This window comes from Ylistrum balloti, unplaced genomic scaffold (genome assembly GCF_031769215.1).
Source record: "Ylistrum balloti isolate Yb309-2 unplaced genomic scaffold, AGI_CSIRO_Ybal_v1 Utg369618, whole genome shotgun sequence".
NCBI lineage: Eukaryota > Metazoa > Mollusca > Bivalvia > Pectinida > Pectinidae > Ylistrum > Ylistrum balloti.
This window is the reverse complement of record NW_026781890.1, coordinates 829,617-857,587: the sequence shown is the minus strand read 5'-3', so window position 1 is coordinate 857,587 and position 27,971 is coordinate 829,617. Positions and strand designations below refer to the sequence as shown.

Here is a 27,971-nt window from a genome sequence, read left to right as displayed (position 1 = left end):
CTACCTCCGGCCAGGGGAGTCGCCGCTGTGAAGATGTTCTCGAGCTGGAAATAGACAAATGTTTGGCTTTTTGGCATATAGATCAAATTGAAATTAACTATTTCGGGGGCGGGGTTGGGTTGGATGTGTGTGGGTCTGTGTGGAGGGGTTGGGGGAGGGGTGGGGGTGGAGGGTGGTGATGGTGGTGGTGGGAAACAACGAATAAACAAAAACAATTCAATGTGATTATTAGATATGTTCCATGTCCGCATTCAGATTAGAAACTTTTGTTCATAGCACCCGAGGTCTATGATAATTAATAACATGAAATTGATTTACACTGTAGCTTTAACACGGAACGTTCTGAAGACATTTTGGGCCGTTTTCAAGACAAAGCAATTAAGTTTCATATACGCACACTGTCATTTCGTTCAGTATGTGGGTCGCAATTACTTTGTTTATCACATTTTTTTATAGTTGTTGTTATTGTTAAAGATTTCCAAATTTTACTCCGGTTGATTATACATACCTAAAAGCAGGTTTGTGAGCTTCTCGATAGAGGCTAATCTTGACCCTAAACCTACGTCAAGGTTAAACCCACGTCTGTCTCTGTAAAGCGAATGTTTTATAATGTATAAATGAATCAACACATAAGGACAATATCTACAACAGACAACACATTAAGACTAAGTAGTTAATAGTATACATCATTCAAAAACACATGGACAAACATACAAAAATGTGCCACATTGTTAACACAGAACATATTCAACATAACAGAATCAAATACATCATGGAGTGACAGCAAAACACACCTCTGTCACCATGTAGTTTTCATTTCATTTCAACTAATTTTATTGATATCACTATCGATACATGTTGACCGCAGACTGGAAGCCTATGTAAGTCTTCTACAAAATTCCAGCGATTAAAATTGAAAAGATTATGACTTTTTACAATAAAGATTATTCACAAAATATGGTCAAAGGGAAACAACTCTTATTTTTCGACAAATAAAATTGAAAAATAGTATTATTGAAGAAATAATCTGTCATCATATTTTCATTCCATGTTATTTACCTATCCGATACCCATGTCATACATATGTAAAATAAACACCATGGCCATTGCAAGAGGATTGAACCTTCTAGCTTTCAAGTTTAAATCCCTCAGTATCACTAACGAGTACTAGAAGTACGATACCGCTGTATCAAGAAGTTCTGATAAATGTGTTCTTAATTTTGTTAAATTATATTTCACGATGGAAACACACGATAACGCAAAGCGTGACATTATCGCCCCGCATCCCGCATTTCAAAGGAAAGTAATTTAAATGTTAGGTATCAACTCCATCACAGTACCTGGTATTTTTATGTAGATCGTATTTTACTGTTGAGGGTTTTTGAGTATTACACAACCTTTGTTATAGAATTTATTATGGGATATATATGCAAACACGAGAATAGCCTATAAAATTGGAAAATATTTCCAACGATTAATGTTACTTACAAACAACAGAAAAAGAAAAATATCCGAAATAATAACTCCCCCAAATGCACAAAGACAGTTCTTGCAAAAGTGTATAAGGAATGTACACAAGACATACAAGTGAACAGCACTTTTAATACAGATTTTGGTACAGTAGAGCCAATCAATGAATCAGATTGCATTATACAGCTAGCTTTAGTAACTGTACGAGGTTTTGACTAGTTATCTTGCTCGGTTTCATAGTTCTGGTCCTGAAAACCTGAAAATGCACAGACGCTGAGATAACAATTTAGTGTACTTACAATATACCACATTATCTACACACAATATACCACATTGTCTACACACAACATACCACATTGTCTACACACAATATATCACATAGTCTACACACAATATACCACATTATCTACACACAATATACCACATTGTCTACACACATTATGCCACCAGGTCTACACACAATATACCACATAGTCTACACACAACATACCACATAGTCTACACACAATATACCATATTGTCTACACACAATATACCACATAGTTTACACACAATATACCACAATGTCTACACACAATATACCACATAGTTTTCACACCATGGAAAATAAACAATATTGATTACACGCCAGGCAAAACATATCATCATCTAAACAGATAGATATATCACACTGTCTACATACGAGACCAAACATATCAAATAGTCAACACAAGAAGACAAATATCTATGTCTTAACAATAGGATAAAGGTGTCTCGCTGTCTACACACCAGTCTATTACCACGCTTACAAACCAAGACTATTATATAAAAGCCCAAATTCCAGTACAAATATATATAAACGTTCACAACCCAGAACAGATATATATAAACGTCCACACACCAGTTCAAATCTATAAACGTCCACACACCAGTACAATTCTATGAACGTCCACACACAAGGACAAATCTGTAAACGTCCACACACCAGGACATATCTATAAACGTCCACACACCAGGACAAATATATATAAACGTCCACACACCAGGACATATCTATAAACGTCCACACACCAGGACAAATATATATAAACGTCCACACACCAGGACATATATATAAACGTCCACACACCAGGACAAATATATATAAACGTCCACACACCAGTACATATATATAAACGTCCACACACCAGGACAAATACACACCAGTACAAATATATATAAACGTCCACACACCAGGACATATCTATAAACGTCCACACACCAGGACAAATATATATAAACGTCCACACACCAGGACATATCTATAAACGTCCACACACCAGGACAAATATATATAAACGTCCACACACCAGGACATATCTATAAACGTCCACACACCAGGACAAATATATATAAACGTCCACACACCAGGACATATCTATAAACGTCCACACACCAGGACAAATATATATAAACGTCCACACACCAGTACAAATATATATAAACGTCCACACACCAGGACATATCTAAAAACGTCCACACACAAGGACAAATATATATAAACGTCCACACACCAGGACATATCTATAAACGTCCACACACCAGGACATATCTATAAACGTCCACACACAAGGACAAATATATATAAACGTCCACACACCAGAACAAATCTATAAACGACCAAACACCAGGACAAATATATATAAACGTCCACACATCAGTACAAATGTATAAACGTCCACACACCAGGACAATTCTATGAACGTTCACACACCAGGACATATCTATAAACGTCCACACACGAGGACAAATCTATAAACGTCCACACACCAGTACAAATCTATAAACGACCAAACACCAGGACAAATATACATAAACGTCCACACATCAGTACAAATGTATAAACGTCCACACACCAGGACAATTCTATGAACGTTCACACACCAGGACAAATCTATAAACGTCCACACACCAGTACAAATCTATTTACGTTCACACATCAGGAAAAATATATATAAACGTCCACACACCAGAACAAATCTAAAATATCCACAAAGAAGCACAAACCATAAACGTCCACACACCAGTACAAATTCATAAACGTCCACACACCAGTACAAATCTATAAACGTGCACAAACCAGGACAATTCTATGAACGTCCACACACCAGGACAAATTCATAAACGTCCACACACCAGTACAAATCTTTTAACGTGCACAAACCAGGACAATTCTATGAACGTCCACACACCAGGACAAATCTATAAACGTCCACACACCAGGACAAATATATATAAACGTCCACACACAAGGACAGCTCTATAAACGTCCACACACCAGGGCAATCCTGTGAACGTCCACACACCAGAACAAATCTATAAACGTCCACACACCAGGACAATTCTATAAACGTCCACACACCAGGCCAAACTGATCATAGCCTTCTCACCAGGACAAGTATATGTCGTACCAAAAATATCAGGATGAATATATCACATATTCTACACACTAGGACAAACATATCACATATTCTACACACCAGGACAAACATATCACATATTCTTCACACCAGGACAAATATATCACATATTCTACACACAAGGACAAATATATCACATATTCTACACACAAGGACAAATATATCACATATTCTACACACAAGGACAAATATATCACATATTCTACACACAAGGACAAATATATCACATATTCTACACACCAGGACAAATACATCACATATTCTACACACTAGGACAATATATATCACATATTCTACACACAAGGACAAATATATCACATATTCTACACACAAGGACAAATATATCACATATTCTACACACAAGGACAAATATATCACATATTCTACACACAAGGACAAATATATCACATATTCTACACACCAGGACAAATACATCACATATTCTACACACTAGGACAATATATATCACATATTCTACACACCAGGACAATATATATCACATATTCTACACACCAGGACAAACATATCACATATTCTACACATTAGGACAAATATATCACATATTCTACACACAAGGACAAATATATCACATATTCTACACACAAGGACAAATATATCACATTGTCTAAACACAGGGACGAATAAATCATATCATCCACACAGTCAGATAGATACATCACATCGCCTATATCGCACCTACAAACCAGGACAGACACATCAAATTAGGACAAACACATCAAATTAGGACAGACACATCAAACCAGGACAAACCGCTTCTTATGTTTAACACACCAGGAACAAAACGAAGCAACGTACGTAGGTCATGATACAACAACACCAGAGCAGAAGTAAGACAACAGCAGCATTTCTTCATAAACGAAATATATAGTACATGCTTCTGACACGCATTTAACTTCACACAGATATGAAGTAAAACAAAATTCAACATTGGTTACTGCTGGCAGTCACAAGTAGACTATTTTAAGATTTTAAGTAAACACACTCTGCATATCCTCAGACCAACACCAAATAAGGGTACAATGTTTCATCAGAAATGTCAGAAAATTGAAATCTAATTTAGCAACATATCACACGATCTCCAGCCTAGAATATGAGTTTCTAACAAGGTAATAAGTAGTTCATTAAGATAGGTCACGTCACAGCAAGAAGATAAGAAATTACCATCACCTTTCAACAAAGATTTCAGATTCGATGCAGTTGATTAAACAACGGATTTGTATGTTAATGTAAAATCTAACGCACTGAAACCAAAGTTATAACTATATTCTATTTTCGGTAACAGAACATGTGACCTTTTTACTGCTAATATAACTTGGACGCAAATAACACGTGTAAAATATTGAAGTATCTACTGCTATTGTTTTCAACACCCAAGACTTACAGTATTTCAACATATTGAACTGGTTTATCTTGAGAAGTTTCTTTGAAAATATAAAATACATTACATGGAAGCAATATTGCGTTATCATTTCGATATATTATAACACAAATGTGTTTAGATGTTAACTGTCTGAATAAAAAGTGTTTATGTTTGCGTTCGATTTGAGTTTTGCGGTAAAGATGTTTGGACAGTCTACACATTATAAAGGCAGACATTACGTGGTGAGTTTGGCAGCACTGAGAATTGAGTTTTGCAGTAAAGATATATGGACAGAGTATACATTAGAATGGTAGACTGGAAGTGGTGTGTATGGAAGCGAGACAATGATGACTAAAGGCTGTGTAGAGTAAATTAAGTTGTGATACATTATATCATCGTTGTATATGATGCACACATTAGGTATATTAGCACTATATTGATATGTATAACCGTACTGAATCACATTACCTGCAATACTAAAAATCTCTATTGTCGTATATCTGAAGCATACAGAAATCCGACTATCAAATGACCAGAGCAGTCTGAAGAGAGCTCATCAGCGGGTTTCTTTCACGTTGTTTTTGATGTACCGAATGGTTCTATCATCGTTATACAACCTCTTCAGACCGACAATAGGGCGTGTATTCTTACCTTCCTAAGTCCTGACTTGTTGTTAACATCCTCATGATATTTCTAAGGTTGTCGGTATAATCACCGTTATCTGATCTGAAAGACAAACAATATAAGAGTCATTGACATTGCAACTGTGAAATGTAGATGGGATACAGTATATAATAAAGGATATTCATTAGGAAACGATCCTTACGGAGTGGGAAGGATTCGCTTTGTACTTGATGACGCATAGAAAGATTAATGTACAGATAATGAACACCATATCCGATTCTGATTAGAAATGAAAATGAGTTTCTTTCATTGAACTGGTGGTAAAGCATAGTGAATTATTTGACACAGATATGATAAGAAAGACAATTAAACAATGGTGTCCCGGTCACCTCCGTTAATTAAACTCATGAAAAATATCTTTAGAATTCCTGTAGATGTTTGAAGGATTTAGTGTTAACAAACCTACCAGGGTCTGAACGACCGTTAAACAAAGTCGATGTATTTTATGGCGATAAGATCACTCGATTATTGGACTTTTATTCTTTATGTTACCATATATCGGTGCTGAGTATGTGAATTCTGTCCGGGCCGCCATTATTATATTGACTTCTAACCCCAATATCCTTCCGACTCATGTGAAGGGTATGAAACGTGTCAAATTAAAACCCTGTCAATGACAGCGATTTCCTTATTCTGCCCCGTATCCCCAGTGACTATGAAAACAACGTTCTGACATTAAAGTCTCATATTGAACAAGCAAATTGAAGGGCAACATCTTTCAAAGGATCCCTAAGCTGAGCTGATGCCACATTATTGTCACAGTCTAGGACGCCGACCTGGAGACAAAAATCAATTTCTGGTTTATTACAGCTATATGTACCGTATCAAGTTAATGACGAATGGATATTTTTCTCTTTTGAAATAATTCAGAATTTTTTGCTACAATAACCGATGAATTGTCTCGCTGTTAAATGACTGGTGTCACTTTTCAGGATTCGGACATGTAGTTACTAATTGCCAATTGCCTCCCGTTCTCTCTCATGTATCTTATATCCTATTGATATCGAGTTATATATTGTTTTGATTGGTGTATATTGTTTTACATCCTGTCACCAGCGAAGGTCACTTAAGGACGTCCAACTACCTCTCCGATATATTCTAGGTGAGTGTATGTAGTACCCACGTGTTTTTTAAAGTTGTAAAACTTTGGATTGAAGCATACATAATATATTTTGAAGCATAAAGTAGTTAAATCCTCAAACGAACGCTTTTTACCCAGTTTCTTCTCCTTCTTCCTTCTTCTTCTTCCTTCTTCTCCTTCTTCTCCTTCTTCTTCCTTCTTCTCCTTCTTCTTCTTCTTCTTCTTCTTCCTTCTTCTCCTTCTTCCTTCTCATTCTTCTTCTTCTTCTTCTTCCTTCTTCTTCTTCCTTCTTCTCCTTCTTCTTCTTCTTCTTCCTTCTTCTCCTTCTTCCTTCTCATTCTTCTTCTTCCTTCTTCTTCTTCCTTCTTCTTCTTCCTTCTTCTTCTTCTTCTCCTTCTTCTTCTTCCTTCTTCTTTCTTCTTCTTCTTCTTCTTCTTCTTCTTCTTCTTCTTCTTCTTCTTCTTCTTCTTCTTCTTCTTCTTCTTCTTCTTCTTCTTCTTCTTCTTCTTCTTCTTCTTCTTCTTCTTCTTCTTCTTCTTCTTCTTCTTCTTCTTCTTCTTCTTCTTCTTCTTCTTCTTCTTCTTCTTCTTCTTCTTCTTCTTCTTCTTCTTCTTCTTCTTCTCCGGTGTATGCTTCTGCCACTTTTTGTCAGATATATTTATCAAAATCTGTAAGTCTGATTCTAGCAAAACTTTGCAGAATGAAATGAAACTTGGTCTGAATATTTACAAAATCCTGGATGGCTGCCACAGGAAGTGAAATTTCAATGTCAAATTTTGATGAAAATTAAGACAAAGGTTTACTCTAATATTGGGAACACAATGATGCAATTGGTTTTCGATCGAACACTGAACATGACCGCAAATAAGGTATAAACTTTGTAACTTTGATATCGCTAATGATGTATGTCAAGGCTCTGCTTACGTTGATCTATTGTCCAGTTTGTCTGCTAGACACTGCTGACCGGTCACTTGTTTACCTGAGTCATGCATGGCTGCCTCTCTGGTCTAAAATTTGTGCACCAGAGGTCAGGTATCTTGCTCTAGTGTAGATAGGCTTAACTGCTGAGTAGAATTATTCCCTACTTCCATTAGCATTACTTTGCAATAACAGGGGTAGTTTGAGGGACTTATGCACTGGTATAAAGGTAGAATATGTACATTCGTATAGTCTGCGAGCGTTATATTGGTTTTACATGCATAGATTTAACGTGAATTGTACTTATTTTAAACATATATGTCAACGAATGAATTTTTTTTATACTTTCGTAGTTTCGCTGGGGTTATTGGATTGAAGAAGAAACATTCAAAATATACTCAAGGGATAAAGAAACACAGTGTGACATTATCTGCAATTCCTTGCGAACACGTTGTTCAAAAACAATGAAAATCGGTCATGTAACACTCTAGGTTACAGTGCATGTGGTCCTGTATCGAATATTGCATTATTGTAATGCGTGACGATGTCTTTCGGGGAAACGGGAAAACCTCGTGTACAGCAGTGTTGTGAAATTGAGTTACACTACTCGTCATACCATTAGGTCGTCTTCATAGAAACACATCATTTTTCGAAATTTTTATTAATTTCTTATAGTATTAAATAATGGCACGGCTGGCAGAAGTTCAGATGATTATGCAAAGTCAAATGCAAATACAGGTTGGCAGACATTTAGGCGTCCGTATTTGCACTATAGAACGTCTTGTTAGACGCCCAAGGGAAACTGGGCGGGTTGCTGACAGACCTAGGTCTGGACGTCCGCGTGTGATGTCACAACTTCGGGACAGGTTTAGTTGTCTCCCGCATTTGCGCAATCGGCACTTTACTGCCATTGAATCTGTCCTTCATACCATAGTACTCATAACTGTCTTATTCATGCAATAACTGTAAAGAAACGATTGCGAGAAGTTGGTCTGCGGGCACATCACCCGTTTGCCGGTCTGCCCCTTACCACTGCTTGTCGCCAGCGTCGTAGACGAGGATCTGTCCCACTAACAACAATATCCACCCACTGGACTGGCCGCCATACAGCCCTGACTTATCCCCTATTAAGCATTTGCGGGATAAGCTGTATAGCCATCCTTCCCCTATTACTCCGGCCCTTACTGAGAACAGCCCTCTTGGAGGAATGGACTAACTTTCAAATCAGGAGAATAAACTTACTCACGAACGCCATGCTGTAGAGAATCAGGGCTGTGGGGAAAGCGAATGGGGGACATACCAGGTATTGACTAGCCAGCTCCCACAGTCAGTCCATTTCAATTTCAGATTACAGAGTTCTTTCAATTCCCTTCAATTAGTCCTAAATAACTTACCAGATACAAATTGTTGATTTTGCAGTTTGTTTTACATTGATTAATCTTCATTCTTACTCAAAAATATTGAACATTATACTCCACGTCTTGCTTTGAATCATCTTCAAAGTATACCCTGCGTTTCTTTATCCGTTGAGTATACATAGAATATACAAGAGACAAAAATATTCGGGGACTGATGCTATTGTTATTATTTTCATATTTTCAGAAAAACGGTTTGCAATGGTCAAAACTGTTCCACTGACCCCTACACGTCTACAGCACCAGAAAAAAAACACAGATTCTACATGTACTTAAAATATAAACTTAAAGAATAATCGCAGGTCAGTATTAACCAATGTTTACCAGGATATCACCAAATCAGATCATATATGAGATGACTTCATGTGAAAAAATTGGATCTGTAAAACGATTGATTATTGCATCGTTGTAAGTGCAAGTAACTCCGTATTCATGTGCCAAGCGCATCTCACAGCAAACATTGAATTGGGGGCTAATATGCGAAAATTCAAACAATGATATTTATATGTTGTCATAATAAGGAGTATTTATAGAAAGTGTTAGAAAAAAGTCTGAGATGTGCTTAGCATGAAAACCAAAAGAACTAAGCTTTGATCCAATAATGACCCTCTGGGACCACGATCAACGTTCGTCATTTATACAATAAAAGAAAGGAGGATGTTGATTTAGGTCAGCATGCTACCTTTACATTTCTAGTTGACACATGGGCTATGATAGATATCGACCTTATTCTGGAAACCTCAGTATCGATAGTTTGTCCATTACTGCTGAAAACGGGCTTGTAGAAGATAAGGATGAAACACGTGTACTCACTCCCGTACTTTCTCGCTCATATTGAGATTTGTTTGCGCTTGGATATCTATGTATAATATAAACTGCAATATAATGGCTCCGATGTTTTGCAAAATAAATACAATTAGATCGTGATTATTTACATATATTAGTTTAGATGTTCACGTCAGGTATTGTTACATCAGAGTTATGGCTTGTTATAGATTATATTCCTTTGAAATGTAATTTGCCGTATCTAAACATTGAACAACGAAACTCATTTTAAAAAAAACCCACCAATACCACAAGGATGTTTGCAAGCAAAGTGCGCTTTTCCTAAAATATGGCAATCCTTATTAAATTTGATGTGCTAATGTGAAATGTCGTTTTCGTCCAAAACAAAGTGCAATCAAACGGTGATACATGAGAATGGGTAAGGTAACAAAATGTCACTATCATTAGTCGATGAATAGTGTTTTTCCATTGCCTGTACAAAAAAAAAAAATGAAAATGGCTCTTTGTATTAATGTGTTTTCGTGATAATTTTGTCACCGGAGATGTCGTTACTGCATGCTAATGATCTGCTTTAAATGGTAAACAATCGCAAATAACATTCCACTCAAATGCACAGCTGGAACACGACATGATCACAAAGCGATTCATTCATCACTTCACTGACAAGATAATTAGTACTGACCCGAAGTCATGTAATAGTTCATTGGCATCGAATGTATTACGTAGTCCTCTATTCGGAATCATGTTATTCATATAATTTTTTTATGTTACCGATTGACTGGGGAAGGATGCTCTCTGTGTCTTTTTTTACATGTAAAGTTACAATTTTCAGCCATTTTTAAAAATAAATTTCGAAAATCCCTAAAAAGATGATACGATTTTACTTTACATCTTATTAATAAGGAATATGTCCTTGAAATTGTATCTTGAGTGATTGTGAAGGGTAATTCTAATTATTATTGAAGTAAATTGACTCATAGGAAATATGGAGATTCCTGTTCCTTTCCAAATTCCGGCTACATATGACGCGGCATAAAGTTGACTGAAAGTCTTGTATAAAAGATAAACAAGAGAAAAACATCTTTCAAAACAACAAGAAATATATATATATATATACAATAGAACCAAAAAATTAACTGCATCATGCAGTAGTTTCGTCCTTCTAGAAGTCGCCAAAAAAGTAAGCACAACTTCAGGATTCAGAGATATTATTTAAAATATCGAAAATTTTAAAATATCAACACACAATTCTTTAGTGCAAACTCAGAACTGAGGAAACTATGATCTAGTATCATATCATATCTATGATCTACTTAGGTATCTACATGGAGACTCTTGTAATTGTATATGGAGAGAAAAGAACCAAATGTTCCGGAAACATGTGCGTCTCCTGCTTCACCGAAAACAATTGTCATATAATCATTGGCCAATTAAAGTGCAAAAAAAAGCAGAATTAACAGACGTACTGACGAGCACTAAATGCGTCAACATTTACATCATACAATAATGGAAATGATATCATTATGGCCACCATAAAACTCGACCATCTTCTCCAACCTACATCTCTCGAAACCCAGTCTTGTGAGTTCAGTTGCCGACATCTTACAAAGGAAATACGAAATGTATACACCATAGGTTGGGGATGCAGATTTGCTGCAACCAGGAAATGGAAATTCTAAATAGGAAAATTGCTATAATCTCGTTGATCAAACAGCTGTCTCTGTTAGCTATTTGTTAAGAAAAGATCGAGATAAGCGTCTGATATGCATTAGTTTGTCGTGTCGTTGATTTCAAATTCTGCCGGATGTATATAATGGTCTTGGTCAATTAATCTCTAATGTCTTGTTCTTTAAAGAGAAGACATCATCAATAAGTCTGAAAGTGAAAAGCTTATGAAAACCAAGCCAGTTAAGATAGCACTGTTTGTCTTTACATGAATGCCGATTCTCTGTTTGAAGATCTAACCATTAGTCTCGACGACAATATTATTAACGAGAAATTCTTTTATATTTTACGATTTCTCCCTTCGTATATCTTTGTCTTTGATTTGAACGTGATGGATGGAGTGGAAAAGAATGCTCCCTTAGCAAGAATGGGAAGGCGTTCCGTCATTGTAGGTGTACAGTGATGTACAGAGTGGAAAAGTTAAATGCTCTGATAAAAGTGGTATTCGTTTTCACACAGAAATGAGACATTATAAAATCTTTCACAAACAATGCAATTATAAAGAAAATTCGTAATATTTGACGGTCATATTGCAGTGTCCATTTTTGAGGACACAAATATAACGTCATTTGTTTCTTTCTTTTTAATGTTCATTTATTGAAAGAAGTTTCAGGAGATCATTTTCATCGCCGTAAAATTGTAATAACTGTGCAGTCTTACCACCAAACTTGTTGAAGACCAGAAATTCCGTTATCTTTATTTCGTGATCCGTTAATCTTGTCCTTGATTGGAACGTACTTTTACCAAATACACTGAAGTATAAATCCCCACCATATATTTGTATCGCTGCTCATCTTTCATTTCACAACACTAAATTGTATGCCTTGTCAAAGTTTTGTAAATTATTGTATTTCCATGTCATGTTTAGTTTCATCTGTCTTTCAAGAATATTGAATTGACTGTCGTGAAGGGAAAAAATGCTTCTCGCATTTGATTGTGCTCTAAAAGAATCATATTGCTGCTTTGATGCACAAGACAACGCATTATTATAAGATCTTAAAATCGAGCTACAACATTGCAGCTAGCAAGCAAGTGTATCTAACGAGTGAGTGTGTTATTAGGGAGACTGTCAAATGCGCCCACGCACCTACACTTGTAATAATAATGTACCCATATCAAAGATGTAGATTATATCCTCGCCATATCATTGGAAGACTCGACTTCGCCGTTATGGTGCGAAGTGTTGGACACTAAAAATAGTAAAAATAATAAAGGTAGGACAGACGGAAAAGAACGTAAAAGCCTCCGTCTTGTGATGCAATCTCTTCATTCAGTAGAAATCGCGGAAGAGAGTCTACTTTTAATCACCTCATACCCTCATACAGTGGAATATAGGACGCATTTGTCTTTGAATTTCGGATGTCCGCCTCAAGAGAAGACATTGAAAAACCATCCGCAATCTGCAAGGACAGGTAACAAATGTAGTATTGCTAAGAACAAGAAAGTGTCAACATGCAAACATAATCGTAATCAAAACAAAAAATCATTAAAACTAGATTTACACAATGAACCACGAAAAAATGCGAGGAGGATTAGACTGGGTTTTCCAGAGGAGTGAAAGTCTTCTGTTTCAACGACAACACCTGTCGAGTAAATCTTGGTCAATCCAAGTAAATAATGTCACGTTCAGAAAAGAGAACAATGTTTGTGGCAACTGAAGTAAAATGACTTTCATTATCGATATATAAAGGTTCAAATGACAATCATAAGTTCGCGGCGGCCATTGTAGCAAAAGGTGTTGGCTACCGAACAATATTTTTCGTAGAAGTACGAACTGTTTTGGTTGATAAGTTTAATGTGTAATACATTACTTGTGTTATCAACTAGATGTCTGTATATTGATTGTCATTACTGTGTTCTCTTTTTAGGAACTTAACATTACATGACTTTGCCTTAGATGAACCGTCGATATTAAACAATGACGTTTTGAAGTCATATTCAAGTATGTTTAAAAGATTATATACAAAACATAGAATATCTTTGGTCTCTTTACAAGTGGCATTCGTGTGAACTTTGAGTCCAACCCTGCCCATACCAGAGCCAAAACAACCGTAGACATGGATGTATCAATCCCGACGTATCTTTTTCTGATATATATCTTTGCTGATTACTTTAAACCTGTTTCGATTTAGTTTTCTTTTATAAATAAAACAATTAAATATGAAATAATTCAATTTTGTAAAATTGGTTATTTTTCGAGTGCTTTGGTGTCATGATATTTATAGTTTGTCAAGGCAAACGAAGTAGAAATAAAATTTAGTTACCTGTCCAAAACGGGATGGAAATTACCCAATAATTCCGAGGAATAATACATAAAAATTATTTGCCGTAGTATTGCTGCCGAGTTGGCGCATACGTTTATAGATGGAACAGGACCCAAAATTGTCTTTGTATTGAATTGTACTTTCAGCGTGATTATTTTTCATGTTTTAAATGCCATAGCACTAGATCACGCAATATTCTTAGAGAATCCAACAACCAGGATATCAACTTTTAACAGATAATCATCATTCATGACTGATGTTTATGTTTATGCAGGTGTAGCTATCTTCATTTTTGTCTAAATGAGAAAATTATTCACCTTACATTCAGTTTATGTTCTCTCTTTTCAAGCATTACGTCTTTCAGAAATGGAATAGAAGGATTTAACTCTTGACTAGATTTAATTTGCACACGAGGTATGATAGTTTGTACTACTATGTCAAGAATTGCGTCTTCTTTCAAACTTTAATTGTGCGGAATGGGATATCGTATAAAAGAACACCTACGTACTCACGCTAGTATGACCCTCTGTAGAACATTCATTCTGGCGGATCACAAATCCGTGCCCATAACTGTCATTTGAGTCGAGTCACCGATAGACTAATAACATTATCATGGTCTAAATATTGATAAGTAGCTCAATGATTTTACCACACAAGAAAAGATGCCAATTCACTGTAGAATTTAGTTTATTTTGAACAATATTTTTATTCAATATTCAACAATTAAACACAAACATTTAAAAAGTATGGGATGGGAAAACAAGTTAAGAGCGTATATATTCATTTCTTTCCCAAAAAGGAAAATCGTATTAAAAAAATTGTAAACCGATTTAAAAGAAAATACTGTACAAATATGGTGTCACGAAAATTTTTTCTACAATGAAACCAGTATTGACAGCATTTCACCAAGCTGTATGATAAGCGTTCAACTTCCCCATTGTGAAAGTTTCCATTTCTGCATAGCTACTTTCCTGCATCCTAAACCTATGGTATTTATATGTTGCAGTTGATTCGATATTCGAGTGCATTCAACGGCAAATCTCGGGGACTTAAGGTCCGCCGACAGTGTCAACACTTGCTATCTTAAAGGTTGTAAAAAAGACACACAAGTGAAAAGCACTTTTCATAACTTAGAGTGAGATATAATAGTCACACAATGAATTAAACTGCACCAAACAGCTGTGTCGTCATTCTAGGACTCGTCGGTGATGCCAAGAGCCTTAAATATGAAGCCTAAGAGGCGACTGAAAAAAAATAAAAGTGATCAAAAGAAAAGTAAAAAACAAGACGGGGAGGGCAGCAACCCCATGATTAAATAAATTTCCTATTTTTCATTCATGAGATAATTTTATAATAGCGTCAAGTACATGTGTATTTTCTTAATTCCATAAATTGTATAGTGCTACTTTGGTTATTTCCCCTGTTAGAACATACCAATTGGTGCTAAATGAGTTGGTAAAACAAGAATAACACCAGGACTTTCTAAAACAAGTATTTGTCTTTAGAACTGCAAATGAATTAACCGTTATTTGAATTAACAACATTGAATGGCGTTTGCCGGCTGCACTTTCAGCCGCAATGTGGCACTTGTAGTCTAGTTGATATAATCCTGAGTGACTGAAGAGTTCCTATATGTTGCCGTCATTTCACTGGCTTGAGTCTAAAGCTTGGTCTAATTCACCTTTATATAAATATAAAATAATTACTTTTTATTATACTTGTTTCCAGATATATGTGATGACAACATTGCATCCGACCCATCTTCAAAGGTTTACTAAATTTGATGTTTTTAAAGTTTACGCAATTACATGGAGTACTCAATGTCCTACAAACCCTATATCCCTTTCTGTGGTATACGAAGGCTAAAAACTTTAATCAAGAGGTGCTCTCACAATTCCCCGTCATTACAGTACTTTGTGATCACAAAAAGAGATAATTAAGTGTTAGATGCGATGTAGATGATAGTTTGGTAATACTGAAAATAATGGAGTCATGTCCACTTACATAATATACAATGTCAAGCTGCATGTTATCTTCAATTCAAATAATGTCACCAGACACACAGTTGCTTTCCACTTCTTTAATGTTACATTAGAGCAACAGAAAACAATGAACATGTAATTCCTGAACAGGATACCGATATTATATATGTACTATTCATCAGGTTTTACTAGTAATACATGATACCGTTTATATACATGATGTAGATGATAAACCCAAGTCCATGAATCAAATGGAACATTGACTAATCTCTCATAAAATATTTTCACATTTGTATTTCGCAAGTCTACAAACATTCAAATATTTATGGTTTTAAATATTTGCCAATATTCATCATAATTATGACTGATAAGTGTGAAGTTGTGTTTGCATGAAAAGATGAAAAGTATATGATCCGTTTTTATCAACATCGGTATAACACTTCCAATAGTTTTTGTTTATGTATCAACTCCTAAACATATTAAATCTGCAACAACAACATTATTTTGAAAGGTGCCGTATATTACAAATGTCTGTAGCAATGAATTAGAATCTTGATGATTTTGCTCAAAGTTTAATTTAATTTACTTCAATATCTGTGTAACAGAAAAGAAAAAAACATTCTGTTCATACAAAATAGTAACAATTATTGAAATAGGCATATATGATATACACACACTCACATTATCCTTTAAAAACAATATGTTATGTATTGTGTAGCACCTGGTACCTAATTTATAACAATTGTTTTTGTTAAGATTTAGTGAATGACATTCCACATATGCCACATAATGAGGGTAACACGGTACTCTTCAATCACAATTTACTCTTTGTTCTTAAGTAAACGGAAAATATACGTATATCGTAACTTTTAAATAATAGCTTTCAATTGTGAAGTCCTTCAATTTGACTATAGCGATTACGTCTTGTCTTTTAATGACAAGATTGTCCGTCTTTTCATTTCCCAGGCTGTTGATGGGACATTAAACAATATCAAGCAAGAACTGAATGAGTTTCGCCAACTTATGAGGTATCATAAGTAGGACCTCATTTTGAAACGTGAAATTATTTGCTTGGATTGACAAATATTTACATACTGGGTGTCGCCGATGAAGCAGAAGGCGTTCACCCTTCTGTTACACCTTGTCTTATTATTTTTGTCCTTTTGCAGGAGTCTTCTTGTAAATCAGGTTTGCAATAATTCCACCTATTTTTTATTAAAATTCCCTTGACACGCCGGATTTTTTGTTGTTGTCATTTTTCAATCATTCTGTACCGATGGTTAAAAACAACAGCATCAAAGCTTCAGCAATGGTTACAAAAAACACGGGATTCAGGCGACCATACAATTAGGCTAATATCTATGTTTCAGAGTACAGTATGTATTTTACACATCATTACCTGTCACATTCTGTTACTTTTGACGTGTTTTTGAACATGTAGGAATATCAGGTTACGAAAAGACCCTACTACTATCGCCATGTTGTTGATGATAACCTGTTTTTAACGTCAGATGAGTAGAGTACCTCAAAAAGTTGTGTAGAAAATATAATACATCTATAAAACCCAAAACAAATAAATGGTACCTTGGTTTATACAGAATGGCGCCGAGACGAGGTATCCTTGCCAATCACCGAACGGGTTATTCATACTTAACATACTGCTTATTAAAACACAACGACCAACACTAAGCACAGCATGCCATGAAAAAATATATATAAAAAAAAACATCTTTATGGAATGCATTGACATACAGTCTACAAGTCACATTTTTATAAGAATCCAACTCTAACAAAAAACCGAGAATAAGCTTAACCTTCTTGATTATCCAAAAGCTGTTGGAAACCACCAACTATTTAAACTATTTGATATGTCATATGTAAACTATATAACATGTAATATGAAAACTATATGATATGTATATATGCCCGCCTTTCAACTTTATATTTAACACGCTTTGGTTTGGTGTTTTATTTAAAACATTATTTTCACATTGTGTAGGCCTATATAAACTGTTTAGTGTTTATGGGCTTTACATAACATACATTATTTATCAGTCTTAATCGGGACCAATTAGTAGCTGACCACCAAATCGAAAGTTATGGTTTGTCCATTTGTGGGGATATGAAAATTCCAAATCGCTAATGTCATTCAAGGACATATTCAATATGCATAAGAGATAAGCATATGCACCGACTGTGTGTGTAGGAGGAAGAGGGGACAGAAAGTGATAAACTGAAGCTTCCACGCTTAGGAATAGTGCGAATGACCAGGAAGGACATCCTTCCCGGCCACATTATACTCACAACATGCGAATTAGTCGTTACACAATAACAATTTTGAGCATTAAGCAGGGAGTAATGACTATCATTTTTACAGACTCTGGTATATGTTTCGGACATTGGACGGAACCCAACGCCTTCCTCGGATCATCGAACGAGCATAGCTATTGTAACAGGAAGTAAAACGGTAACATTGCGACAGTATAAAAAACAATGCTGATAAATTGACGACAAAACCTCTGAAGTGTACTCAACTACGTCGAATATAACAAAGCTCCTGCAATCAAACCTACGTCATTGATCGCTATTCAAGTACGACCAACTTCATTTTTTATTCAAAGAGGCACAGTGAGGTCTCGTATAAGCAATTAAAACGGTCATATAATCCATGGATTATGTGAAGCAAAATAATTAGTTGAGAATGTAATGCGTTCTTTTCGCTTGGGATACTTTTTATTTCAGTTTTACGCGTCAGAACTAGAAGTTGAGATAGATTTCGAGTTATCTCAACATTCGGCCAATACAACAGCTACTTACGGTTAAATATCATTAGACATCGAGCGAATCAAATACCATAGTGACTTGAGGAATCGGTTTTATCAGAAGCCGTAAAATTAATAAAATTTGACGTCCCAAATAATACGATTTTATTAACTTCAGTGAAAGTTTTCCTCGTGTCATTGAGGCCCTCTTAGTGAAGTATTGTACTTCCTTGTATGTTATAGATGTGTATGATGTTTATCTATTTTATCTCTATTCATTGAGTTCCTGTTAGATTGTATTTTTGTTAACTTTTAATGATTTCTACTTTAAAATTGAGATTTTTCCGTTTCTGGATAGCAACAACCATGCATCTCTAACGTGTGGAGTTTTCATGTTTCGATTGATTCGATATTCAAGGCATGCTGCCGATATTACGATATTCGTGTAAGAAGTCGTAATCTGGCGGGGAAACTCATAACACTAGGTTTCAAAAGATGCAGGTTGATGAAAACAATGGGGAAATTTTACGGTCATTGTAGCAGTATCATAGGGAAATATTCTATTTCTTGTACGATATGAAGGTGGATATGTTTGGTGCTCATCAATTTGCCGCTTGGTTTAGTTATTGTATACATTTCTGTTGTTGAGAATCTGATTTTCCAGAACCTGGATTTACATTGCGATGAAGCAGAAAACACCGAACACTTGGTTTTATTCTCCTTGTACTTTTTTAATGTCTTCGTGTAATGTTTTGTTTGTTCATATTTTGCTCGTTTAATTGAGTTCGGATTGTAATTATACTCCTATGTTGGTACTTTCTTTTTATCCAAATGCAATGCAATTCATAAACTGCTGTTATAAACATGAAGTACCAAAGTAAAAAAGGAGATTTAGCGATTTTTCCACTTTTGTATTTGTTATAGAGTACCAGGGAGAGCAAATTGCCTAGGCGACGTGTCTTTCGTTAATGGTCTGGGATTCAACAAGATCCTTAGATTTATTTATTTCTGTTTGCAGGCATTGATTTTTTCCTTCTCTCTTATTTTTTTCAAGCCATTATTGATATATACTTTTCTGTTTTAATAATCAATATCCTAGAATATTTCAATTTCATAAGTGTCCATTCATTTGAAAGTGTCACCAAGGCGACGGATATTCAGTGAATGCTAAGTTTATAAAATTAATTTTGACAAAACAGCCAGGAGGATTGATGCTGAGAGGCACTATCAAGACCGTAAAACATAGCACTGAACGAAGATCTCAAAAGTTGCAATGAGAATAGCAGATATGTTGTCTCTTCAACATCCACTTGAGAAAGGATAAGGACTAAAATTCCAGATTCCTTCTTTTAGTCCCATGTTACGATCATGATGTGGATTACAGCAGGCCACATTTCTGGGATTTCTGATGCTTCCTTAACATAAAGCATCGGGGAACCACCCCCAATCTCCCAGTGTTACTCCATATTTAATCACTTTTTACCCACTGAAGTGAGCTGGTATTCTTTCCCAGCCTCCTGCACAAGCCTCATGTAAAGGAACATCCAAATTCTGTAATGAACCCATATCAGTTATCAACAAAATTTGTCACTATCTTATTTCAAACGGCATTATGCATGTCCTTGACATTGTCATTTAGTTGATGTTTGACTTTGAACCTTTTTCACACACCGGTTTTTGGTTCTAATGATCATATTATTGTTAATGGGTCATCAATCATAAAATGCTTTAATGGTTTCAATATTTTCTTTGAAACTTGGATCCCGTTAAACAAGATAACGCAAAGCGTGACATTATCCCCGCGCCCTACTGTTCAAAAGAAAGACACACAATCATATATGTTCATATTACAACAAGTTTAATTTGTAAAATTGAAAATGAGAACTTCTATTAGAGTACTAGCGTGATGCCTGCACCAAGTTTTGAGTACCGGGTAATTACCTGCAACAGTTTCAGAGAATTGATCTGGAAAAAAAACCGAACTTTGTGATTGCGCTTATCTATTTCCATAGTAACAGAAAAAAAGTATTTAAATGGAGAACTACCCATTAGCGACAGATACTACTAGTATAACAAGTGCAAAATATCATGGATGGTTTCGGAGCACTGGTTTATCTGTTTCCATGGTAACAAAACAATTAAGTAGGGCACTAACCTAATATATACATTACGATGTGTGAGGCTGAGTGGAATGGTTTCGAAGTTGCAGCCAGGAAAGGAAAGTTGATAATTTTGTATTTTTTGACCATGTTTTCATGATCACAGATAATATATACAATGAAATGTCGTCAATAGCAAAAGGCACAACTGGGGCACTAACTTAATATATACAGAAAGTTCTGTGGAGTTGAGTTGAACGGTTTAGAAGTTATAGCCCGGACCCTCGGACGGACGGCCGGACGGACGGAGCCCACGTAACATCACTAGCATATGCGTTTCGTGGAGGATGATAATCAGCGAAACATCAATATCAAAGTTAGAATATCTTCCAACATTGAGGGTAATAATTCTTTATTGTTCATATCACAAAATGCTATACATCATAACCCTCAATTTTTTTTATGAAATACAAAGAAGCGAAATATTCGCAATTATGCTTTTTGATTTAAGTGTATTTTTTCTCGTACAAGGTTTTTTTATTTGTTTTCTGGCACCTCATTCAGTCAAAAATAATTAAACTTAAGATAAAAAAAACGTCTAAAGGATTCGGCTGTAAAAGAATAAATTTCAAATTGCAACTTCATATAATGTGCGAGTTCTATGATCTCCGGCCTAATGTTGTTTAACGCCATACAAAGTCTCTGTTCAGAAACCGTGACACAGACTAGTATGTGGGTAAAAGTGACCTAACATGACGCTACCAGTATATTCGTATATATATGGTCAGAGGTCACATGACCACGCGTCGCCAGTACATGTCATCACCTTACATGAGGGTCTTTTGTTGCCAGTAAGATGCTTTTTCATGTTTATTGCCTTAGTTTCAGGTATGTGGATGATGGTTAACACATTGTGTTATTGATCAGTATCAGCAACAATAGATATGGTTAGTGACATGTGAAAGAAGGCTAAAACTCTCTAGAGGAATGCCCCATTAGGACCTGTCACTCGAAACAGACCCGAAGCAAACAGTTAACAACGAAAATGGTTGATGACTGTCTAATGTAAGCATATATATACCGTAATGAACAGGCCACATACAACGATATCAAGTCATTCACGCCACCACTACCACATTTGTGTGATGTATATATCTCACAATGTACATCATACATTTTATTCAGCGGAATAACAGTGATTGAATTTGTAAATTAAACTTGATGTATTGAAGATAATAATCCGAAATAAACAACACCATAATGATCATCTTTAATCCGTATGACACAATAACCAGAAAAATGGTTACCTAAACAATTTGTAAATTGATAACATTACGCATATTTTGGAGTACAGACTGCATACATTTATATAGGTAGTTTAGTGGCACAGTGGTTACACACTTGCCTTTCATCTAGATATTTCGGTGTTTCTTTCCCTGGAAGGTGTTTGATGTCACTTAACCAAGTGGTTTTCCCAAGATGCGGAGGTTTCCCCCTAAAGCAAACCGTTCATGTGTTTGATCAGAGCAAACAGGTTCGATAAGGCTTGTTTTGAAATTGTTTTGAAAAAAAATTGATACATATGTCAATTTGATAATTAATCAATGGGCTGATTTTTAATGCTAAGATTTGGAAACACGTGTACCAAATATACCATCCTATGTATCTGACATATCATTAATCTTAGATATCAACGCATCTTATACATTTTTATGTGCCATCGTACCTTCAAGGATGTCTTCCAATAAATAACATAATGCATTACCAGTAACAAGGTAATGACGTTTCATTGTGGTTTCACTGTCAAATAGCCAAAGAGGTCGAAGCATCCCTGAAAGCCCCGAATACCTGATCTTATTCCCCTTGTGTGCCTTCCAGAAGTCTCCTTGCAAATATGTTTTGCAATTATCTTGGTCTGGTTTGTTCCGTCGAATCTAAGTTTTGCTCAAGATCCTTAACATAACGGTGTTTTCTTTGTTGTATTCATATGGTCATATCAACGATTCCGCATCATGGTCATCATCTTAGTATGAAACTGGGTTGGATTTACAAGGGTATAGATCCTTTCCAGACAACTGAACAACATCATGACGCCATGGTACGTTACGTCAGCAATTTTTACGTCACCTCAAACAACAATAATAAAGTTTATCTTTCAATATTTCTCCCTGTGTAAACATATACAAAATATAACTATTAATCGGAAAAAACACGAAAATATTGTTTTCACTCAAAACAGAAATGTAAATATGACCATTAAGCGGATGTCAGTCTATATCAGTTGACGTTTCAATTTTGGGAGGGTAAGATGCATGCCTAAATAAAGATAACGGAATGGAGAGAAAAATTGTTATGACGTTAAACACAGAGTCCTGCCTTCACTACTTACTTTAAAGTATGAACAAAATCGTCTAAATAAATCTAGGCTATTATGAAGGTGTGTGGAAACATCATTTATCTAACAAGCTATTATAGTAATAATAATAAACTTTATTTATTTTACAACAATTGCGAAACAAGTTTTTCCAACTTATATCAATCACTCTTGTTGGATCGGATGGAAGCGCGCGAGGGGTCTTAGTGTGGGAGGAAACGGGAGTGCCCGTGGAAAATCCACGTGGTCGGGCAGGTGACCCCATACTTTTTCACATCTGGGAATTCCCGGGCGGCTAGGTAAAAGGCGAGTGTGTTACCACTGCACCACCCAACAACGTGTGGGAGTGTAATCTAAGCCATTTATAAATGTGCAAATGCTTGTTTACTTTCAAGAATCTAAAAGTTGATATTCCGCAAGTAAATCTTGTACAATATTCCCTTGTGGTAAGATAATCTTAGTCAGGATGTATTAAGATCAGTTGATGTATAGTTGCTACGGCTATCAACATTAGAATGAGAACATAGATATATATAGATATCAATATACCCCTCACAGTTTAACAACAACAGAAATGTCATTAGGGTCATTCCTATTACTATAGTTAATGATCTTGTAAGTGCTACCCCTGTTTTTACGCCTTATTCCTATGTCTTGTGCAACTTAATCCACAGAACATTTTATGGTTTAAATGTGCATTTGTGTAAAATGTGACATGTGAACACTCTACATGATAATTACGGAATACAGGGACGTCAAGACATTAACGGTTTCTCATCCAAAGGCATCAGGAAGGCAACTCAGAAAAAAAGGGCTATATTTCTCTTTGTTCATCTTATCAGATATCTGTTATTTGAAACCATGGTAATAAGACTCATGATGTTTTACTTAGGGCTTTTCACATCTGAGACAAAATGTTTTTAAAAAAGTCAATTAAGATGTCGGTAAGAAGTTTCACTAAAGACACTATCTTGCGACGGACACAATAGGTCACGACACATTAACTCGCTGAAAACAAGAAGTTAATTAAGCAGTTGAATTGTTGATCACATCATTGTAAACTGCGTGTACATGAAAAAGTATTAGCGTGCCTATGATTGGTCACAAACTCAAAGCACCTAATTTAAAGAAAGGTCGTTAATGTTTCATACCATTAAAACCATTAGCGAAAATGGTCTGGAGAAACCTAGAACCACTGATGACACATTGCAAAATTAAGTGATTTGATGGTGTCATTGAAACACAAAGGTATGTATTGCATGTGTCAAATGATTAACGGATAAAGATAAAGACTTCAGATAAGTAGGTAAACCACAAGATTTCGGAAGACGGCGACATTCATAAGATCTCTATCAGATCAGTATTCCCGGTGGCATCGGTTCTCATTTTGAGATGGATTGTAATGAGACGGGAACTAACTGTGCCCCTCTGTCGGCTGACTTGTTTTGTTTTCATTCAAGGCTATATTTATTGAAGAGCTTACCAAACAAGTAGCATATACCTTGCAAAGTCGTTTAATTTCATTTTCAGATATATCGATAGACGTCCTGAATGTTGATAACAAACAATTTCTTTACGACGTCCATCGTATATACCCACCAGAATTGGAAATCAAAGAAACGGAAAATTCTTCAACATCAGCAGCTTATCGATATCTTTTCCTACAATGAAGCTAATATTGACAGCTTTCCATCAAGTTGTATGATAAACTAGTTGTTTTCAATTTACCTATTGTGGAATTCCTATTTCTGGATACCAATATCCCTGCATCTCTAAACCTCTATTTACATGTCACAGCTGATTCGATATACAATAGTTTGCTCCCATAATAACGATTTTTGTGCAAGAAATCGTTAACTGACGGAAAAATTGGCAACACGATGTTTCAAAACATGCAAGTTGATGAAAATAATGGGGAAGGTTTATTGTCGCCATTTCGGATTAATCCATTTCTTTGTGGGATATGCAGCTGGGCGTGTTTGATGCTCGTTAGTTTGCCTGGTGGTTCTTTTGTTGTATACATTGTTCTTATTTGAGAACGTGATATTCCTTACTTGGATTAACAAAGGTTTATATGGCGGGTGCCGTCGGTGAATTGACGTCTGGATTAGATTGTGTTCCTGATTTTCCCCCTTTTTTTCCACTTCTACTTTACTGTCTAAATACTGGGCCCCTACACTGTATGCACACATCTTAAGAATACTATTATTCTAAGAGTAAAATAAATGATAGGGTTCTCGTTGCAGCATATAAGAGGCCTTACAAGTTTCAAACTGGTAGTTTGAATTTTAGAATCGACGTTTACGGTTTCAATGGCCCGATTCTGCCAGAAAAGATCTTGCTCAGGTGTTATTTTATGGGTTGGCCAACAATTCAATATGACCACAAGCTTGGAATTCACATTTTAAACGTCTCCAGTTCCACTACTGCCATTGAACTGAAAATTGGTGGGAAATGTCGAGGAAAATAAACTATTTTTAAAAATGCATTTTCTTTCTCGTTTAATATTTGTCGTAAAAGCCAGGGCAGCAACCTTGAGACTTGACTTCTTTCCTAAACAACATCCATTTTCAAAATCTTAAGTTCTGCGTGTAGATTTAAGCTTTAATGTTTCTGAAATAATCTCGAAATGGCTAGAACCAAGTGGTTTTTTCCGGAAACACATTTTAAATTTCGCAAGTTCCAGAAGATGGGTTCAGCCCACGTTTACTTGCAATGTTCTTTTTAAAATTAAGTTAAATTAAAATTGTTAATATACCAGCTTCGGTGTCCATGGTGAAGCAAGATAGCATGGTCGGGGTTTTCCGAGAACTAAATCCATTTGAAACTTCTCAGTTTGCACCAGTGGAATTCAGTTAAGATTTCCCTGAAACGATTCTGATTAAATTCTAACGCAGTGTTGCTATTTTTGTTCGGTCAGAAATCTAATGGAGCCGTCTTCTTAAAAAGATCATTTTTGCTTTTGATCCAGTTTCACTGGTATTATTGAGTTAAATATTGATGACATGTTAAGAAACTGAAATTATCAGTGCTTTTTTGCTTACATTAATGTAATTCAGAATCGTTCTTATCATGAAGGTATTGTTCCCACTACCTCTGCTGCTATGTTTTGTCTCTATAAACAGGTGGCCATAAAGGTCCATTAGCTTCTTGTAATGACTTAGTGTACACTCTTCAACCAAGACGATATTTATACACCCAGTAGGTTGAGGTTATTTGTATAATCCTCATGTTCATTGCGTTTATTAGAAGAATATTTCGAACGGACATGCTGAAACTCAGAATTTAGGGGAAATGTTCACAATATACGCAACCCCTAACCGGAGCCTTTTACCGATTAAACACACATTGAAGCTACATCCCCCCTCCCTCTTTTTTTTTTTTTTTTACACAAATGCGCTTGTAGAGGAATGTTTGAGTGTATATCGTATTTTCCAAGAACGCAACGAATATATATGGTCCTTGGCGAAGAGTTTTATTAATCACGTTTCTATAGCATTATTACCAAGTGATTGATTATTCAGGTAAACAGTAAAGAAAGATATGGTATTTATTCCTACGTCACAATTCAATCTATGAGGTCGTGACATCACTTCAACAAATTAATCCTACATCAAAATAAGTCAAACTCTCTAAAATCCAAGTACTGTCCATTGCAATAATTAGGATTATCATGTTTTTCATTTTTGTTATCAGGGAAATGAAAGTTATGTTTTAGGGTAGCTTTGAGAAATATAGGTTACTATCGAAGCAATCTGTCCTTTATGATGTTTGTTTAAATCCACATGGCTTCATATCAGAAGTCGACCAATTCTGTTCAAGTTGCTGCTTGTTTCTAAATTATGCATGGCCGATGGTTTGTGAAAGACGACACACTCGGTCACTAAATCATATGACTGTTGAAGTTTTTAGCACCTCCCTCACAACGTCTAAATGTCATACGATGGCAATGTCCATCATTAATTTGACCATTCGATGGTAACTTGATGGTGGTGTCGCAGTAACATTACATAGCTTTCAATAGGTAGCTTGCCACTCATCAGGTACAACATTCAGGAAGCAGAGATAAAGATCCTGGGTTTAGATTATTCTCGTGCGATCGTTCAACGTGAACATCTAGACACATAAAATGCTTCATTGTTAGAAGCAGCCGATTAAACCTGTAATCAAATGTTTTGTTCCTATGCCTTCACTAAAATCATCTTAATTGTTATGTTGATATCTCGACACATCGATAAAGTCACTTAAATGTGCGGGCTCGAAATACCATGTCGACTATCATTTTAACGAAATGAAAGCAATAAAATTGCCTATAAGGCAAAGAAAACATGCAAATTGGAAAAAGTGCGTGATTTTAAATTCATAAACTATTGAGTTCACCAAACATGTTTTGATATAAACGTCGAACTTACCGCTTGTCTGTATATATCGCCATATCCCCATAGAGTGGTATACTAGAAACCATGGCAACAAGAGGCAGCAGTATATATAACAGCACCCAGGTCTGTAGTCTCATTTCAATAATCCTGTGACAGGAAATAAACGACAAAGATTCAAGATACTTATGAATACACAATTACCTTTCCTTATTC

The 27,971-nt window shown here is 35.7% G+C and overlaps 1 protein-coding gene across 1 annotated transcript; it reads right to left on the bottom strand.

Moving 5' to 3' along the window:
- LOC132548853 (uncharacterized) lies at positions 1 to 27,895 on the bottom strand. Its single transcript, XM_060212754.1, has 4 exons — positions 27,792 to 27,895; positions 5,941 to 6,015; positions 509 to 588; positions 1 to 44 (listed from the first exon to the last, which is right to left on the bottom strand). The coding sequence occupies exons 1-4, from the start codon at positions 27,893 to 27,895 to the stop codon at positions 1 to 3; spliced, it is 303 nt and encodes a 100-aa protein (XP_060068737.1).
- Between the last annotated feature and the right edge of the window lie 76 nt (positions 27,896 to 27,971).

Excerpts from the sequence above, each read along its gene's own strand:
- LOC132548853 (XM_060212754.1), bottom strand. The coding sequence starts at position 27,895 with ATGAGACTACAGACCTGGGTGCTGTTATATATACTGCTGCCTCTTGTT. Across the intron at positions 589-5,940 it reads ACAAGTCAGGACTTAGGAAG|AGACAGACGTGGGTTTAACC; the intron begins GTAAGAATACAC and ends TTCGCTTTACAG. Across the intron at positions 45-508 it reads GCTCACAAACCTGCTTTTAG|CTCGAGAACATCTTCACAGC; the intron begins GTATGTATAATC and ends GTCTATTTCCAG.